Here is a 21,621-nt window from a genome sequence, read left to right as displayed (position 1 = left end):
GACAAAGAATGTGTCTCATATGTCTCCAAAAAGTGGCAAAAGTGTGCTAAAAACAAAGGAGACCAAAGGTACATAGGTACACTTGCTTCATGCCTTTTACTTTATGCTTTATGCATTTGCTTTACTCTATCCTCCACATCATTTATGCTCCCCAATCACCATGCGCCACCTAGCATTGCTTTCTTACTCCTAATTAACCTCCAAAGGAAATAAACATAGATTAGCATTTTTGCTTAAGTCAAGTCAACTATAGTCAACAGTCAAACCTAGTCAAAGGTCAACAAGTCAACTAAAGTTGATTCAACTAAGTCAACTTTGGGAATCAAAAATAACAAACATAAATGAAAGGGATGAAGGATTAGTGAACTTCCTTTCTAAACATGCACTAGTGCAGATTTGACATTTTACTTCGCCTTATAGGCCTCGGTTATAGCGGAACCGAAGCCTATAAGGAGACGGTGGCATTTTTGCAATTTCGTCCAACTATATTGCCTCGGGTGAATGCAAAACCGTTGCAGTAAGAGGTTTTAGGCCTCGATTGCAAAAGAACCGAAGCCTATAAGCCAGCCCAGTAACCAAAATTTCAAAAATGTCATCAGCGTCAGCACTTTTGGCCTCGGTTATTAATTGAACCGAGGCAATATGAAGAGGTTTATGGCCTCGGTTAAAAAAGAACCGAGGCCTATAAGTCAGCCAGTAACCCTAATTTCAAAATGTCACCTGCGCCGCCACATTTGGCTTCGGGTCTTTATTGACCGAGACCATAAAGGGACTTTTGGCCTCGGTTATTAATTGAACCGAGGCAATATGAAGAGGTTTTTGGCCTCAGTTAAAAAAGAACCGAGGCCTATAAGTCAGCCAGTAACCCTAATTTCAAAAATGTCACCTGCGCCGCCACATTTGGCTTCGGGTCTTTATTGACCGAGGCCATAAAGGGACTTTAGGCCTCAGTTATTAATTGAACCGAGGCCATATGCCCTATTTAGGTTCCCAAATTCGCGACTTCGCATTGTTCACCTTTGTCCCTAAGCGAAAATTTTGCGCGCGGTGGATGCATTCTCGTCTTCGTTTTCTCGTGCGGTGGTGTTTGGTTCGTCATTGGTGAAGGAGGCGTGCTCGCGGCTCATGGCAAAGGCGTGATTTGGTGGTCATTGTCTTCCTTTGTCTGCGGTGGTGATGGCGGCACAGTGGTAGGGTTGCCCGCAACAGTGGATTGAAGTTATGCTTCGAACGATGGTGGAGGTGCTGGATCTCTAGATCGCTTGGCTCTACTGGTTCATGGTGGTTTGTCGTTGTCGCATTCAGACCAGTGAGCGTCGTGGTGAGTTGCTCGTTCAGTGCTGGTGAAGGTCTGGCTGCGACAGCGTTTGCCGACGATCTCAGTGGCGAGGACGAGCGTAACAGTGCTAATGGTGGTGCAAGCGAAGTACCCCTATGGCTTCGGGTCCCAGGGAACCGAGGCAGAAAAGTACCCCCTATGGCTTCGGTTGACACCCGAGGCCAAAAACCACCCTTTTTTGCCTCACCCCAATATGCCTCGGTTCTGGAACCGGGGCAGAATATCAAAAACAACCGGGGCCAAAAGCCCTTACTGCACTAGTGATGCTTAGTCTTCTTAAGCATGTGCCTCCATCCTTGGTTGGGATCAATCCTTCATCAACCCACCCCCTTCTTGGCTAAACTCACAATTTCAAAACTAACAGTTTTGTCCACCAATGCCCCTCCACTTGCAGCATTTATCATTTGTCTATCCATGATACTCAATCCTTCATAAAAGTACTGAATGAGGAGATGCTCGTTTATTTGGTGATGAGGACATGAAGCACATAACTTTTTGAATCTTTCCCAATACTCGTGAAGATTTTCTCTTTCTTGTTGCCTTATCCCATAAATATATTTGTGAATAGCAACAACTCTAGATACTGGAAAAAACTTTTCAAGAAATAATCTCTTCAGAGTCTCCCAAGTATTAATGGATCCTGGTGGAAAGCAGTATAACCAATTCTTAGCGGCATCTTGCAATGAAAATTGAAAAGCCTTAAGGTTAATATGTTCCTCCGTCACTGTTGTAGGTCTCATGGATGAACAAACAACAAGAAATTCCTTCAAGTGATGGCACGGGTCTTCTACAGCTAATCCATGGAATTTAGGTAGAAGATGAATTAACCAAAACTTAAGCTCACATTCTCCATCCAGATATTGGATGCACATGTTTTGTGTAATTGCTGCATTTGGTGATACCAACTCTCTTATTGTTCTTTCTTCCATTCTATCTTCTTGAATTTCTGGTTCAAGTGATGGATCGGAAGATATGTTAATCACCAGAGGTGATTCTAGCGGTACACTTTTAGTGGTAGCTTCAGATGATGACGGTGCTCCTATAGTAGAACACCTGAGTTCAAGTCTCTTACGTGATTTACACAAGTTTCTTTCAAGTTCTGGATCAAGTTGATAGAATTGACCCGGGTTGGCCCGAGTCATGCACTACGCAGTCCACTTGAAAGTGTTCTTCTATTTTTTTCTTCATATTCTTGTTTTGGAGAAAGATTTCAAGAAAAAAAATAAGTTAAGATGTCGTTGGGTCTACTCCCAAGAAAGAGAGGTGCGTCATAGTGGACAACTTAAATACCAAGTCATTCCTAGACAGAGTTTTCCTAACTAGTCTCAAAAAATTTCTTAAAAGAAATTCTTAATCAAAATAAAAATAGAACTTTGCTTGAAATATATAAAAAGAAAACTAAAGACTACAAAAAACACAAACTCTATTAAATGTATTTCGTAAAAAAATAATAAGTAAATAAATATAAATAAATAAATAAAATCAAAATATAAGAAATACTAACCGTATTCCCCGGCAACGGCGCCAAATTTGATATCGTTGTCGTTAGGTGATCAAATTACGACTACTTAACTTTACCAACTTCAGTATTGTCAAGTTAGTAGTGAACAAACTAGTTAGGGTTAAGATAATCCTAAGTCGTCTCACAATGAGTACGAAATTGATCTCAAATATTTGCATCCCACTGTTAATTAATGATGATTCAACTTGCAACATAGCTCAACGTAGTCTACGTGCTAAACTTTTAATGGCAACCAATCTCATTATATGGGATGAAGCACCAATGATGAATAAAATGTGTTTTGAGGCATTTGATAGAACACTAAGAGATATTATGAAAAATGTTGATGATGCCAATAATGGAAAACCCTTTGGTGGTAAAGTCATGGTGTTGGGAGGTGACTTCAGGCAAATTTTACATGTTATCAAGAAAGGATCTTGGTTTGATATCATCAAAGCAGCAATCAACTATTCTGAGTTATGGAATTGTTGTCAAGTGCTCAAACTATCAAAGAACATGAGATTAAGTACTGCAACAGATACTCGAACAACAAATGATATAAAAGAATTTGCTGATTGGATATTGAAGATTGGAGATGGGGACATGGATTTAAATGAGAATGGTGAGTGCATGGTTTAGATTCCAAAACAGTTGTTGATTGAAAATACAGAGTTACCTTTAATGTCATTGGTTGAATTTGTTTATCCTCAATTTGTGGTTAACATGATGAAGCCTGGTTATTTTGATGATGGAGCAATCTTGTGCCCAACAAATGATTCTGTAGAGGAAGTCAATGAATTCATGTTGTCTTTATTAGGTGGTTAAGAGGTCACTTATTTAAGTTCAGATACACCTTGCCAATATAATGTACAAGATGAAGTTCAATCTGAATGGTTTACATCTGAATTCTTAAATGATATCAAATGTTCAGGGATACCAAATCATAAACTCAAGTTGAAAACAGGTGTGCCAATCATGCTGTTGAGAAATAATGATCACGCAAAAGGTCTTTGCAATGGCACAAGATTGCAAGTTAACCATTTAGGAAAAAATGTAATCTCTACAACTGTAATTATTGGAAAAAACATTAGTGATAGAATTTTTATACCAAGAATGGATTTAGTTCCATCTAATTCAGGTTGCCTTTCAAATTTCAAAGAAGACAGTTTCTTATATCCTTATGCTTTGCCATGACAATTAACAAAAGTCAAGGACAAACGCTTTTTAGAATCAGACTTTATCTTCCATGCCTTGTATTCACACATGGCCAGCTATATGTTGCTATTTCTAGAGTAAAAACCAAAAGAGGAATGAAAATACTTATATTGGATAAAGATGGAAATGTCACGAACACAGCGAAAAACGTTGTGTACAAAGAAATTTTTGAAACTCTTTGACAAACAACAAATAATAGGTATGTAATTTATTCTTCTTGATTTCAATTTTAACTTATTCCTTTTGAACAAACATACATCAAATGATTTTTATTTTTTGCTTTTTCTTCAATAGTTATGTTTCAAAGTATTCCATGTTCTAGACTGAATCAAAATCATTGTCTAAAATCCAAGGATTACAAGGAAGATAGTGATACAATAAAGGTTGAATTAAGAAGTAATAAACATTCATGTAAGTTTTTAAAATATCATTCTACAAATGTATTTTTAAAACAACTTCAACAAAGAGATATAATTTCGAAACAATTTTTTAAACACATCATATTTTTATCATAACTTGAAATTTGTATCAGTCTTTTTTTTTGTGTTTGTTGTTGCAGATAATGAAATAGACAACCAATGACAAAATGAAATAGACAAACAATGCTTTTCAAAGGAACAATAATATGTTTTTTATTAGGTTCTTAACTCATTTATTTGATGTATCTTACACTTGACAATTTTTGAAACACATCATATTTTCATCATACATTGAAATTTGTATTAGTCATTTTTTTGGTGTTTGTTGTTGTAGATAAAAAAATGGACAACAAAAGACAAAATGAAATAGAGCAACAATGCTTCTCATAGAGAAAACAATATGTTTTTTATTAGGTTCTTAATTCATTTATTTTATGTATCATACACTTGACAATTTTTAAAGATATCATATTTTCATCATATAGATTATTGCATACTACTCATTGTTCATTGCCATTACCAAAAAAATTTATTCTAAAAGACCTTGTGCGTTGCACGAATAGCAAACTAGTTGTTCAACATTTCAAAAGAAACACATTGGGCAATACTCAGTTGGGTGGTGTTTTCAAATTTGAAAATTTTCATCTTTTGGTAAAGCTATTTTCATCTTTTTTACCTTTTTCACCGTTTACAATTTAAATAACTCATATTTTATATATGAAATTTTATCCAAATTGCTATGAAACCTCTTTGGCTGTTACTCATAGGGAATTAGTGTTTTTAAATTTGAAAATTTTCATCTTTTGGTAACACTTTTTTAGTTTTTTTGACCCTTTTAACCGTTTACAATTTAAAAGACTCATATGTCATATATAAAAATTGGTCAACATTTCATAAGAAACACGTTGGGCAATACTCTAAGGAGATTGGTGTTTTCAAATATGAAAAATTTCATCTTTTGGTAAACCTTTCTCATTTTTTTTACCCTTTTACCGTTTACAATTAAAATAACTCAAAATTTATATATGAAATATTTTCCAAATTGCAACGGAACCGCTTTGGCCGTTACTCAAAGGGAATTGGTGTTTTTAAATTTGAAAATTTTCATCTTTTGATAACACTTTTTTAGTTTTTTCGACCCTTTTAACCGTTTATAATTTAAAAGACTCAAATGTTATATATAAAAATTGGTCAACATTTCATAAGAAACATGTTGGCCAATATTCAAAGGAGATTGGTGTTTCCAAACTTGAAAATTTTCATCTAATGGTAAAGCTTTTTTGATTTTTTTTTTTACACTTTTCAACGTTTACAATTTAAATAACTCATATTTTATATATGAAATTTGTTCAAAATTGCAACAAAACAACTTGGGCCGTTAGTCAAAGGGTATCGGTGTTTTTAAATTTGAAAATTTTCATCTTTTAGTAAAGTTTTTTTCACTTTTTTTACATTTTTCACCGTATATAATTTAAATAAATCCTATTGTACCGCACCTAGCCAAACTCGACCAAATAAGTAAACAATATGCGTATTTAGGCAGCCAAGTATCCAGCCTAGGCCGAGTTAGCCTAACTTGTACCGGTTATAACCTAAACTAAACATCTAAGGGGACAACCTGCACCTCATATCACCAACATAAGCCATCAAGGCAAGTAGCCGGCCTAGACCGACTATCCCAGCATATCCGATAAGATTAGAGCCTAGGCCGACCACTTCAATAAACTCAGTATGATAGAAGCCCCCGCGTTCAATAAACCTTAAGGGCCTGGGTTAGGGCCCAGGCCCACTCACAGCCCAAGTTAGAGCCCAAATCAAGGCCCAACCCATGGGATGATCAGACATCATTAATGCTCTATAAATACACGTGGACCCCGGCAATTAAAGGTATGCATTCATTAATCACTGATTTGACTCTCTGAGAGCTTTGACTTACTTGAGCTTCGGAGACTCTTCTGTAGGTAACCCCTCCTGGGTTCAAGCCGACATGTATCGAATGGGAAGAGGCCAACTGAAGAGATAGCGGACTACATGGTAAGGTGATACTCGTGCCTAACTTATCTTATTTGTTCTCTGCAGGAACAATTGGCGCCCACCCTGGGGCACGAGACGAACACCTTTAGTACCCGTTTTTTTCTGAAGATGGTTTCCACCCGCAGCAGAGCTGGAGCGAACAAGCAAGCGGATGCTGGTCCCTCTGGACCTCCTAGCATCACCCTTGATTTGGCCGCCATCCTAGACGACCAAGCAAAGATGCAACAAGAACTCGCAGACCTGAAGAAGCGCATTGCTGAAGAAATGGAGGCGTTGAGACAAGAGAACTCCCGCCTCAGGCGAAGGATCGAGGCTGATCCCAACCTGAAGGGAAAAGCCAAAGAAACCTCTGAAGCTGTGAAGTCTCCGACTTTCCAGCCTACAGAGGAAGAAAGTGAATACAATCCCACCCCCCACACCTTCACCACCACCCAACAGACACTCGTTACCTCTACCCACCCCCACCACTTTCCATCTGGTCAACTGGGGCTTACCGCACCCCCAACCCCCGCCGCCACCCTCCCTACCACCCAGATCCCCTACAACATTCCCACCGCCCTCCACACCACACATATTCCACCCTATAACCCACAATATCTTCCCACAACCCACATTCCCCCTCACAACATCACCTCCACCTTTCCCGCTATGATCAACCACCCCGTTCCACCTCACATGCCCCCTCATCACCATCCCAGACGCTGCCACCCATTCACGGACTTTATCGCCAACACCCCTCTCCCAGCCCAGTGGGAACCTTTCACCCTCGACCGTTGTACTAGCGAAACCGACCCTGACGAGCACCTCAAAGTCTACATCACCCATGTCGCCTTGTACACATCCCAAGACGCCGTCTTTTGCAAAGCTTTCCCCACCACCCTCAAGGGGCCTGCCCTACAATGGTTCACAACTCTTCCGCCCTACTCAATCGACAGTTTCGACATCCTCTCCCACATGTTTTCAGCCCACTTCGCCGGAAGCCGTCCCCATCAAACCACCACCATATCCCTACTGGGTGTCAGACAGGAACCTAACGAACCACTCAGAGCGTTCATCGATCGCTTTAGTAAAGCCGCCCTTCATACACCGCACCTCAACCAGGAGATGATTCTCCAGTGCATGACACTTACCCTACAACCCGGCCCCTTTGCCAACAACGTCTACCTCCACCCACCTGCCTCCATGCACGAACTCAAGCTGCGTGCAGCCGACTACGTCCACATGGAGGAAATGCAAACACTTCACACCAAATTCTGCAACGACTATGCCGCCACCACCTCAGCCCCAACCCCACAGTCTAACCCACGCCCTAATACCCGCCCACGCGAACCCCGCCAACCCCGCTTCACCAGATACGCCCCCATCACAGTAGCCCGCTCCCGCATTCTAGACGAAGCCCTCCAAGCTGATCTAATCCCTCTACCACGCAAAACAACCACACCTCCCAACGCCGACATGACAAATACTGCCGCTACCACCGCAACCATGGTCACACTATGGAAGAATGCAAAGCACTCCAGGATAAAATAGAAGAACTGGTCCGTGCAGGCCACTTTTGCCGCTTCATTCGTAGGGATGACCATTCCTCCTCCACTCGATCCCGCCACCCCCTGCGACCTGAACACAGACGTCAATAAACCTTAAGGGCCTGGGTTAGGGCCCAGGCCCACTCACAGCCCAAGTTAGAGCCCAAGTCAAGGCCCAACCCATGGGATGATCAGACATCATTAATGCTCTATAAATACACGTGGACCCCAGCAATTAAAGGTACGCATTCATTAATCACTGATTTGACTCTCTGAGAGCTTTGACTTACTTGAGCTTCGGAAACTCTTCTGCAGGTAACGCCTCCTAGGTTCAAGCCGACATGTATCGAATGGGAAGAGGCCAACTGAAGAGATAGCGGAATACATGGTAAGGTGATACTCGTGCCTAACTTATCTTATTTGTTCTCTGCAGGAACACCTATTATAGATATAAAATTGTTCAACATTTCACATAAAACATTTTGGCCTATAAATGAAGGGAATTGCTGTATCACAATTTGAAAATTTTCATCTTTTGTAAAACTTTTTTAATTTTTTTTTACCCTTTTCGTTGTTTACAATTTAAATCTCATGTTGTATATGAAAATTGTCCAACATTTCAAAAGAAATACGTTGGGCAATACTCACAGGGGATTGTGTTTTCAAATTTGAATTTTTTCATCTTTTGGTAAAGTTTTTTTATTTTTTTTTACCCTTTTCACGGTTTACAATTTAAACAACTCATATTTTATATATGAAAATTTTTCCAAATTGCAACGAAACCGCTTGAGCCGTTACTCAAAGGATATTGGTATTGTTAAATATGAAAATTTTCATCTTTTGGTAAAACTTTTTTTGTTTTTTTGACCCTTTTCACCGTTTACAATTTAAAAGACTCATATGTTAGATATAAAAATTGGTAAGCATTTCATAAGAAACACGTTGGGCAATACTCAAAGGAGATTGGTGTTTTTAAATTTTAAATTTCTCATCTTTTAGTAAAGTTCTTTTGAATTTTTTTTACTCTTTTCAAAATTGCAACAGAATCACTTTGGTCGATACTCAAAGGGTATCAGTGTTTTTAAATTTGAAAAGTTTCATCTTTTGGTAAATGTTTTTTCATTTTTTTTACCATTTTCACCGTTTATCATTTAAATAGTTCCTATCATAGATATAAAATTGTTCAACATTTCACATAAAACATTTTAGCCAATACTTAAAGGGAATTGGTGTATTACAATTTGAAAATTTTCGTCTTTTGGTAACACTTTTTTAATTTTTTTTACCCTTTTCACGGTTTACAATTTCAATGACTCGTGTTGTATATAAAAATGGTTCAAAATTTCAAAAGAAACAAGTGGGGCAATACTCAGAAAGGATTGGTGTTTTCAAATTTGAAAATTTTCATCTTTTGGTAAAGCTTCTTTCAATTTTTTTACCCTTTTCACCGTTTACAATTTAAATAACTCATATTTAATATATGAATTTTTTTCCAAATTGCAACGGAACCCCTTTCGCCGTTAATCAACAAGAATTGGTGTTTTTAAATTTTGAAAATTTTCATCTTTGGGTAACATTTTTTTAGTTTTTTTACCCTTTTAACTGTTTACAATTTAAAAGACTCATATATTATATATAAAAATTGTTCAACATTTCACATCAAACATTTTGGCCAATGCTTAAAGAGAATTTGTGTATTACAATTTGAAAATTTTTATCTTTTGGTAACACTTTTTTAATTTTTTTTTTACCCTTTTCACAGTTTACAATTCAAATGAGTAATGTTGTATATAAATTTTTTTTAACATTTTCAAAGAAACACGTTGGGCAATACTCAGAGGTGATTTGTCTTTTCAAATTTGAAAATTTTTATCTTTTGGTAAAGCTGTTTTCATTTTTTTACCCTTTCACCGTTTACAATTTAAATAACTCATATTTTATATATGAAATTTTTTCCAAATTGCAACTTAATTACTGTGGTCGTTACTCAAAGGGAATTGGTGTTTTTAAATTTGAATATTTTCATCTTTTGGTAAAACGTTTTTAGTTTTTTTTACCCTTTTAACCGTATACAGTTTAAAAGACTCATGTTATATGTAAAAATTTGTCAACATTTCATAAGAAACACGGGCAATACTCCGAGGAGATTGTTGTTTTCAAATTTGAAAACATTCATCTTTTTGTAAAGCTTTTTTCTTTTTTTTACCCTTTTACTGTTTACAATTTAAATACCTCATATTTCATGTATGCAATTTTTCCAAATTGCAACGAACCCGCGTTGGCTGTTACTCAAAGGGAATTGGTGTTTTTAAATTAGTAAATTTTCATATTTTGGTAACACTTTTTTAGTTTTTTTGACACTTTAAACCATTTAAAGTTTAAAAGACTCATATGTTATATATAAAAATTGGTCAACATTTCATAACAAACATGTTGGGTAATAGTAAGAGGAGATTGGTGTTTCCAAATTTGAAAATTTATATCTTTTAGTAAAGCATTTTTGATTTTTTTTAACCCTTTTCACGTTTACAATTTAAATAACTCATATTTTATATATGAAATTTGTTAAAAATTGCAACAAAACCACTTTGGTCGTTACTGAAAGGGTATCAGTGTTTTTAAATTTGAAAATTTTCATCTTTTGGTAAAGTTTTTTCATTTTTTTATCGTTTTCACCGTTTATAATTTAAATAGTTCCTACTATAGATATAAAAAATTTTGGCCAATAAATAAACGGAATTGGTGTATTACAATTTGAAAATTTTCATCTTTTGGTAACACTTTTTAATTTTTTTTTACCCTTTTCGCTATTTACAATTTAAATGACTCATGTTGTATATAAAAATTGTTCAACAATTTAAAAAGAAACACGATGGGCAATACTCATAGGGGATTGGTGTTTTAAAATTTGAAAATTTTCATCTTTTGGTAAAGCTTCTTTCATTTTTTTTACCCTTTTCACCGTTTACAATTTAAATAGTTCATATTATATATATATATATATACATATATATATATATATATATATATATATATAAAACTTGTTCAACAATTCACAAAAAACGTTTTGGCCAATACTTAAAAGGAATTGGTGTATTACAATTTAAAAATTTTCACCTTTTGGTAACACTTTTGAAATTCATTTTACCTTTTTCACTATTGACAATTTAAATGACTCATGTTGTATATAAAAATTGTTCAACATTTCAAAAGAAACACGTTCGGAATTACTCAAAGGGGATCGGTGTTTTCAAATTTGACAAATTTCATCTTTTGGTAAAGGTTTTTTTCATTTTTTTTACCCTTTTCACCGTTTACAATTTAAATAACTCATGTTTTATATATGAAATTTTTTGCAAATTGCAACAAAAATGCTTTGGCCGTTACTCAAAGGGAATTGGTGTTTTTAAATTTGAAAATTTTCATCTTTTGGTAACATGTTTTTAGTTTTTTGACCCTTTTAACCGGTTGCAATTTAAAAGACTCATATGTTGTATATAAAAATTGGTCAACACCTCATAAGAAACACATTCAGCAATAGTCCGAGAAGATTGGTGTTTTCAAATTTAAAAAATTTCATATTTTTAAAAGACTCATATGTTATATATAAAAATTGCTCAACATTTCACATAAAACATTTTGGCCAATACTTAAAGAGAATTTGTGTATTACAATTTGAAAATTTTCATCTTTTGCTAACACTTTCTAAATTTTTTTTTAACCTTTCACCGTTTAGAATTCAAATGACTAATGTTGTATATAAAATTTTTTCAACATTTCCAAAGAAACACATTGGGCAATACTCAGAGGTGATTGGTCTTTTCAAATTTGAAAATTTTCTTCTTTTGGTAAAGCTTATTTCATTTTTTTTACCCTTTTCACCATTTACAATTTAAATAACTCATATTTCATATATGACTTTTTTTTGCAAATTGCAACGAAACCGATTTGGACGTTACTCAAAGGGACTTGGTGTCTTTAAATTTGAAATTTTTCATCTTTTGGTAACACTATTTTAGTTTTTTTGACACTTTTAACCATTTAGAATTTAAAAGACTCATATGTTATATATAAAAATTGGTCAACATTTCATAACAACCATGTTGGGCAATACTCAGAGGAGATTGGTGTTTCCAAATTTGAAAATTTATATCTTTTGGTAAAGCATTTTTGATTTTTTTTACCCTTTTCACGTATACAATTAAAATAACTTATATTTTATATATGAACTTTGTTCAAAATTGCAACAAAACCACTTTGGTCGTTACTCAAAGGGTATCAATGTTTCTAAATTTGAAAATTTTCATCTTTTGGTAATGTTTTCTTTCATTTTTTTACAATTTTCACCGTTTATAATTTCACTAGTCCCTATTGTAGATATAAAATTGTTCAACATTTCACATAAAACATTTTGGCCAATAAATAAAGGGAATTGGTGTATTACAATTTGAAATTTTTCATCTTTTGGTAACACTTTTTTAATTTGTTTTAGCCTTTTTGCCGTTTACAATTTAAACTACTCACGTTCTATATAAAAATTGTTCAACATCTCATAAGAAACACGTTGGGCAATACTCCGAGGAGATTGGTGTTTTCAAATTTGAAAATTTTCATCGTTTGGTAAAGTTTTTTTCATTTCTTTTACCCTTTTACTATTTACAATTTAAATAACTCATATTTCATATATGAAATATTTTCCAAATTGCAACAAAACCGATTTGGACGGTACTCAAAGGGAATTGGTGTTTTTAAATTTGAAAATTTTCATCTTTTGGTAACACTATTTTAGTTTTTTTACACTTTTAACCATTTACAATTTAAAAGACTCATATGTTATATATAAAAATTGGTCAACATTTCGTAACAAACATGTTGGGCAATACCTAGAGGAGATTGGTGACTCCAAATTTGAAAATTTATATCTTTTGGTAAAGAATTTTTGATTTTTTTTACCCTTTTCACGTTTACAATTTAAATAACTCATAATTTATATATGAAATTTGTGCAAAATTACAACAGAACCACTTTTGTCGTTACTCAAAGGGTATCGATGTTCTTAAATTTGAAAACTTTCATCTTTCGGTAAAGCTTTTTTCATTTTTTTTACCGTTTTCACCGTTTAAAATTTAAATAGTTCATATTATATATATATATATATATATATATATATATAAAACTTGTTCAACAATTCACAAAAAACGTTTTGGCCAATACTTAAAAGGAATTGGTGTATTACAATTTAAAAATTTTCACCTTTTGGTAACACTTTTGAAATTCATTTTACCTTTTTCACTATTGACAATTTAAATGACTCATGTTGTATATAAAAATTGTTCAACATTTCAAAAGAAACACGTTCGGAATTACTCAAAGGGGATCGGTGTTTTCAAATTTGACAAATTTCATCTTTTGGTAAAGGTTTTTTTCATTTTTTTTACCCTTTTCACCGTTTACAATTTAAATAACTCATGTTTTATATATGAAATTTTTTGCAAATTGCAACAAAAATGCTTTGGCCGTTACTCAAAGGGAATTGGTGTTTTTAAATTTAAAAATTTTCATCTTTTGGTAACATTTTTTTAGTTTTTTGACCCTTTTAACCGTTTGCAATTTAAAAGACTCATACGTTATATATAAAATTTGATCAACACCTCATAAGAAACACGTTGGGCAATAGCCCGAGAAGATTGGTGTTTTCAAATTTAAAAAATTTCATATTTTTAAAAGACTCATATGTTATATATAAAAATTGTTCAACATTTCACCTAAAACATTTTGGCCAATACTTAAAGAGAATTTGTGTATTACAATTTGAAAATTTTCATCTTTTGGTAACACTTTCTAAATTTTTTTTTAACCTTTCACCGTTTAGAATTCAAATGACTAATGTTGTACATAAAAATTTTTCAACATTTCCAAAGAAACACGTTGGGCAATACTCAGAGGTAATTGGTCTATTCAAACTTGAAAATTTTCTTCTTTTGGTAAAGCTTATTTCATTTTTTTGACTCTTTTCACCATTTACAATTTAAATAACTCATATTTCATATATGAATTTTTTTTTGCAAATTGCAACGAAACCGATTTGGACGTTACTCAAAGGGAATTGGTGTTTTTAAATTTGAAATTTTTCATCTTTTGGTAACACTATTTTAGTTTTTTTGACACTTTTAACCATTTACAATTTAAAATACTCATATGTTATATATAAAAATTGGTCAACATTTCATAACAAACATGTTGGACCATACTCAGAGGATATTGGTGTTTCCAAATTTGAAAATTTATATCTTTTGGTAAAGCATTTTCTATTTTTTTTACCCTTTTCACGTTTACAATTTAAATAACTCATAATTTATATATGAAATTTGTTCAAAATTGCAACAAAACCACTTTTGTCGTTACTCAAAGGGTATCGATGTTCTTAAATTTGAAAAATTTCATCTTTCGGTAAAGCTTTTTTCATTTTTTTTACCGTTTTCACCGTTTAAAATTTAAATAGTTCATATTATATATATATATATATATATATATATATATATAAAACTTGTTCAACAATTCACAAAAAATGTTTTGGCCAATACTTAAAAGGAATTGGTGTATTACAATTTAGAAATTTTCATCTTTTGGTAACACTTTTGAAATTCATTTTACCTTTTTCACTATTGACAATTTAAATGAATCATGTTGTATATAAAAATTGTTGAACGCTTCAAAAGAAACACGTTCGGAATTATTCAAAGGGGATCGGTGTTTTCAAATTTGACAAATTTCATCTTTTGGTAAAGGTTTTTTTCATTTTTTTTACCCTTTTCACCGTTTACAATTTAAATAACTCATGTTTTATATATGAAATTTTTTGCAAATTGCAACAAAAATGCTTTGGCCGTTACTCAAAGGGAATTGGTGTTTTTAAATTTAAAAATTTTCATCTTTTGGTAACATTTTTTTAGTTTTTTGACCCTTTTAACCGTTTGCAATTTAAAAGACTCATACGTTATATCTAAAATTTGGTCAACACCTCATAAGAAACACGTTGGGCAATAGCCCGAGAAGATTGGTGTTTTCAAATTTAAAAAATTTCATATTTTTAAAAGACTCATATGTTATATATAAAAATTGTTCAACATTTCACCTAAAACATTTTGGCCAATACTTAAAGAGAATTTGTGTATTACAATTTGAAAATTTTCATCTTTTGGTAACACTTTCTAAATTTTTTTTTAACCATTCACCGTTTAGAATTCAAATGACTAATGTTGTACATAAAAATTTTTCAACATTTCCAAAGAAACACGTTGGGCAATACTCAGAGGTAATTGGTCTATTCAAACTTGAAAATTTTCTTCTTTTGGTAAAGCTTATTTCATTTTTTTGACTCTTTTCACCATTTACAATTTAAATAACTCATATTTCATATATGAATTTTTTTTTTGCAAATTGCAACGAAACCTATTTGGACGTTACTCAAAGGGAATGGTGTTTTTAAATTTGAAAATTTTCAACTTTTGGTAACACTATTTTAGTTTTTTTGACACTTTTAACCATTTAAAATTTAAAATACTCATATGTTATATATAAACCATTTAAAATTTAAAATACTCATATGTTATATATAAAAATTGGTCAACATTTCATAACAAACATGTTGGACCATACTCAGAGGATATTGGTGTTTCCAAATTTGAAAATTTATATCTTTTGGTAAAGCATTTTTTATTTTTTTTACCCTTTTCACGTTTACAATTTAAATAACTCATAATTTATATATGAAATTTGTTCAAAATTGCAACAAAACCACTTTTGTCGTTACTCAAAGGGTATCGATGTTCTTAAATTTGAAAAATTTTATCTTTCGGTAAAGCTTTTTTCATTTTTTTTACCGTTTTCACCGTTTAAAATTTAAATAGTTCGTATTATATATATATATAAAACTTGTTCAACAATTCACAAAAAACGTTTTGGCCAATACTTAAAAGGAATTGGTGTATTACAATTTAAAAATTTTCATCTTTTGGTAACACTTTTGAAATTCATTTTACCTTTTTCACTATTGACAATTTAAATGAATCATGTTGTATATAAAAATTGTTGAACGTTTCAAAAGAAACACGTTCGGAATTACTCAAAGGGATCGGTGTTTTCAAATTTGACAAATTTCATCTTTTGGTAAAGGTTTTTTTCATTTTTTTTACCCTTTTCACCGTTTACAATTTAAATAACTCATGTTTTATATATGAAATTTTTTGCAAATTGCAACAAAAATGCTTTGGCCGTTACTCAAAGGGAATTGGTGTTTTTAAATTTAAAAATTTTCATCTTTTGGTAACATTTTTTTAGTTTTTTGACCCTTTTAACCGTTTGCAATTTAAAAGACTCATACGTTATATCTAAAATTTGGTCAACACCTCATAAGAAACACGTTGGGCAATAGCCCGAGAAGATTGGTGTTTTCAAATTTAAAAAATTTCATATTTTTAAAAGACTCATATGTTATATATAAAAATTGTTCAACATTTCACCTAAAACATTTTGGCCAATACTTAAAGAGAATTTGTGTATTACAATTTGAAAATTTTCATCTTTTGGTAACACTTTCTAAATTTTTTTTTAACCTTTCACCGTTTAGAATTCAAATGACTAATGTTGTACATAAAAATTTTTCAACATTTCCAAAGAAACACGTTGGGCAATACTCAGAGGTAATTGGTCTATTCAAACTTGAAAATTTTCTTCTTTTGGTAAAGCTTATTTCATTTTTTTGACTCTTTTCACCATTTACAATTTAAATAACTCATATTTCATATATGAATTTTTTTTTGCAAATTGCAACGAAACCGATTTGGACGTTACTCAAAGGGAATTGGTGTTTTTAAATTTGAAATTTTTCATCTTTTGGTAACACTATTTTAGTTTTTTTGACACTTTTAACCATTTACAATTTAAAATACTCATATGTTATATATAAAAATTGGTCAACATTTCATAACAAACATGTTGGACCATACTCAGAGGATATTGGTGTTTCCAAATTTGAAAATTTATATCTTTTGGTAAAGCATTTTCTATTTTTTTTACCCTTTTCACGTTTACAATTTAAATAACTCATAATTTATATATGAAATTTGTTCAAAATTGCAACAAAACCACTTTTGTCGTTACTCAAAGGGTATCGATGTTCTTAAATTTGAAAAATTTCATCTTTCGGTAAAGCTTTTTTCATTTTTTTTACCGTTTTCACCGTTTAAAATTTAAATAGTTCATATTATATATATATATATATATATATATATATATATAAAACTTGTTCAACAATTCACAAAAAATGTTTTGGCCAATACTTAAAAGGAATTGGTGTATTACAATTTAGAAATTTTCATCTTTTGGTAACACTTTTGAAATTCATTTTACCTTTTTCACTATTGACAATTTAAATGAATCATGTTGTATATAAAAATTGTTGAACGCTTCAAAAGAAACACGTTCGGAATTATTCAAAGGGGATCGGTGTTTTCAAATTTGACAAATTTCATCTTTTGGTAAAGGTTTTTTTCATTTTTTTTACCCTTTTCACCGTTTACAATTTAAATAACTCATGTTTTATATATGAAATTTTTTGCAAATTGCAACAAAAATGCTTTGGCCGTTACTCAAAGGGAATTGGTGTTTTTAAATTTAAAAATTTTCATCTTTTGGTAACATTTTTTTAGTTTTTTGACCCTTTTAACCGTTTGCAATTTAAAAGACTCATACGTTATATCTAAAATTTGGTCAACACCTCATAAGAAACACGTTGGGCAATAGCCCGAGAAGATTGGTGTTTTCAAATTTAAAAAATTTCATATTTTTAAAAGACTCATATGTTATATATAAAAATTGTTCAACATTTCACCTAAAACATTTTGGCCAATACTTAAAGAGAATTTGTGTATTACAATTTGAAAATTTTCATCTTTTGGTAACACTTTCTAAATTTTTTTTTAACCATTCACCGTTTAGAATTCAAATGACTAATGTTGTACATAAAAATTTTTCAACATTTCCAAAGAAACACGTTGGGCAATACTCAGAGGTAATTGGTCTATTCAAACTTGAAAATTTTCTTCTTTTGGTAAAGCTTATTTCATTTTTTTGACTCTTTTCACCATTTACAATTTAAATAACTCATATTTCATATATGAATTTTTTTTTTGCAAATTGCAACGAAACCTATTTGGACGTTACTCAAAGGGAATGGTGTTTTTAAATTTGAAAATTTTCAACTTTTGGTAACACTATTTTAGTTTTTTTGACACTTTTAACCATTTAAAATTTAAAATACTCATATGTTATATATAAACCATTTAAAATTTAAAATACTCATATGTTATATATAAAAATTGGTCAACATTTCATAACAAACATGTTGGACCATACTCAGAGGATATTGGTGTTTCCAAATTTGAAAATTTATATCTTTTGGTAAAGCATTTTTTATTTTTTTTACCCTTTTCACGTTTACAATTTAAATAACTCATAATTTATATATGAAATTTGTTCAAAATTGCAACAAAACCACTTTTGTCGTTACTCAAAGGGTATCGATGTTCTTAAATTTGAAAAATTTTATCTTTCGGTAAAGCTTTTTTCATTTTTTTTACCGTTTTCACCGTTTAAAATTTAAATAGTTCGTATTATATATATATATAAAACTTGTTCAACAATTCACAAAAAACGTTTTGGCCAATACTTAAAAGGAATTGGTGTATTACAATTTAAAAATTTTCATCTTTTGGTAACACTTTTGAAATTCATTTTACCTTTTTCACTATTGACAATTTAAATGAATCATGTTGTATATAAAAATTGTTGAACGTTTCAAAAGAAACACGTTCGGAATTACTCAAAGGGATCGGTGTTTTCAAATTTGACAAATTTCATCTTTTGGTAAAGGTTTTTTTCATTTTTTTTACCCTTTTCACCGTTTACAATTTAAATAACTCATGTTTTATATATGAAATTTTTTGCAAATTGCAACAAAAATGCTTTGGCCGTTACTCAAAGGGAATTGGTGTTTTTAAATTTAAAAATTTTCATCTTTTGGTAACATTTTTTTAGTTTTTTGACCCTTTTAACCGTTTGCAATTTAAAAGACTCATACGTTATATCTAAAATTTGGTCAACACCTCATAAGAAACACGTTGGGCAATAGCCCGAGAAGATTGGTGTTTTCAAATTTAAAAAATTTCATATTTTTAAAAGACTCATATGTTATATATAAAAATTGTTCAACATTTCACCTAAAACATTTTGGCCAATACTTAAAGAGAATTTGTGTATTACAATTTGAAAATTTTCATCTTTTGGTAACACTTTCTAAATTTTTTTTTAACCATTCACCGTTTAGAATTCAAATGACTAATGTTGTACATAAAAATTTTTCAACATTTCCAAAGAAACACGTTGGGCAATACTCAGAGGTAATTGGTCTATTCAAACTTGAAAATTTTCTTCTTTTGGTAAAGCTTATTTCATTTTTTTGACTCTTTTCACCATTTACAATTTAAATAACTCATATTTCATATATGAATTTTTTTTTTGCAAATTGCAACGAAACCTATTTGGACGTTACTCAAAGGGAATGGTGTTTTTAAATTTGAAAATTTTCAACTTTTGGTAACACTATTTTAGTTTTTTTGACACTTTTAACCATTTAAAATTTAAAATACTCATATGTTATATATAAACCATTTAAAATTTAAAATACTCATATGTTATATATAAAAATTGGTCAACATTTCATAACAAACATGTTGGACCATACTCAGAGGATATTGGTGTTTCCAAATTTGAAAATTTATATCTTTTGGTAAAGCATTTTTTATTTTTTTTACCCTTTTCACGTTTACAATTTAAATAACTCATAATTTATATATGAAATTTGTTCAAAATTGCAACAAAACCACTTTTGTCGTTACTCAAAGGGTATCGATGTTCTTAAATTTGAAAAATTTTATCTTTCGGTAAAGCTTTTTTCATTTTTTTTACCGTTTTCACCGTTTAAAATTTAAATAGTTCGTATTATATATATATATAAAACTTGTTCAACAATTCACAAAAAACGTTTTGGCCAATACTTAAAAGGAATTGGTGTATTACAATTTAAAAATTTTCATCTTTTGGTAACACTTTTGAAATTCATTTTACCTTTTTCACTATTGACAATTTAAATGAATCATGTTGTATATAAAAATTGTTGAACGTTTCAAAAGAAACACGTTCGGAATTACTCAAAGGGATCGGTGTTTTCAAATTTGACAAATTTCATCTTTTGGTAAAGGTTTTTTTCATTTTTTTTACCCTTTTCACCGTTTACAATTTAAATAACTCATGTTTTATATATGAAATTTTTTGCAAATTGCAACAAAAATGCTTTGGCCGTTACTCAAAGGGAATTGGTGTTTTTAAATTTAAAAATTTTCATCTTTTGGTAACATTTTTTTAGTTTTTTGACCCTTTTAACCGTTTGCAATTTAAAAGACTCATACGTTATATCTAAAATTTGGTCAACACCTCATAAGAAACACGTTGGGCAATAGCCCGAGAAGATTGGTGTTTTCAAATTTAAAAAATTTCATATTTTTAAAAGACTCATATGTTATATATAAAAATTGTTCAACATTTCACCTAAAACATTTTGGCCAATACTTAAAGAGAATTTGTGTATTACAATTTGAAAATTTTCATCTTTTGGTAACACTTTCTAAATTTTTTTTTAACCTTTCACCGTTTAGAATTCAAATGACTAATGTTGTACATAAAAATTTTTCAACATTTCCAAAGAAACACGTTGGGCAATACTCAGAGGTAATTGGTCTATTCAAACTTGAAAATTTTCTTCTTTTGGTAAAGCTTATTTCATTTTTTTGACTCTTTTCACCATTTACAATTTAAATAACTCATATTTCATATATGAATTTTTTTTTGCAAATTGCAACGAAACCGATTTGGACGTTACTCAAAGGGAATTGGTGTTTTTAAATTTGAAATTTTTCAACTTTTGGTAACACTATTTTAGTTTTTTTGACACTTTTAACCATTTAAAATTTAAAATACTCATATGTTATATATAAAAATTGGTCAACATTTCATAACAAACATGTTGGACCATACTCAGAGGATATTGGTGTTTCCAAATTTGAAAATTTATATCTTTTGGTAAAGCATTTTTTATTTTTTTTACCCTTTTCACGTTTACAATTTAAATAACTCATAATTTATATATGAAATTTGTTCAAAATTGCAACAAAACCACTTTTGTCGTTACTCAAAGGGTATCGATGTTCTTAAATTTGAAAAATTTTATCTTTCGGTAAAGCTTTTTTCATTTTTTTTACCGTTTTCACCGTTTAAAATTTAAATAGTTCGTATTATATATATATAAAACTTGTTCAACAATTCACAAAAAACGTTTTGGCCAATACTTAAAAGGAATTGGTGTATTACAATTTAAAAATTTTCATCTTTTGGTAACACTTTTGAAATTCATTTTACCTTTTTCACTATTGACAATTTAAATGAATCATGTTGTATATAAAAATTGTTGAA

The 21,621-nt window shown here is 31.1% G+C and overlaps 1 protein-coding gene across 1 annotated transcript; it reads left to right on the top strand.

Annotated features, from left to right (window-relative positions):
• The first annotated feature begins 3,086 nt into the window (after positions 1–3,086).
• On the top strand, positions 3,087–3,665 carry LOC146885666 (uncharacterized). The gene is made up of 2 exons (XM_085675039.1): positions 3,087–3,462; positions 3,511–3,665. The coding sequence occupies exons 1-2, from the start codon at positions 3,087–3,089 to the stop codon at positions 3,663–3,665; spliced, it is 531 nt and encodes a 176-aa protein (XP_085531165.1).
• The last annotated feature ends 17,956 nt before the right edge of the window (positions 3,666–21,621 follow it).

The sequence above is a fragment of the Vigna unguiculata genome, chromosome 6 (genome assembly GCF_037176805.1).
Source record: "Vigna unguiculata cultivar grain cowpea cultivar isolate G323 ecotype 2 chromosome 6, ASM3717680v1, whole genome shotgun sequence".
Lineage (NCBI taxonomy): Eukaryota > Viridiplantae > Streptophyta > Magnoliopsida > Fabales > Fabaceae > Vigna > Vigna unguiculata.
This window is presented reverse-complemented; position numbering and strand designations above follow the sequence as displayed.

Coding starts and splice junctions, on each gene's coding strand:
- LOC146885666 (XM_085675039.1), top strand. CDS start 3,087: ATGGCAACCAATCTCATTATATGGGATGAAGCACCAATGATGAATAAA. Junction 3,463..3,510: donor CATGGATTTAAATGAGAATG/GTGAGTGCATGG, acceptor TTGAAAATACAG/AGTTACCTTTAATGTCATTG.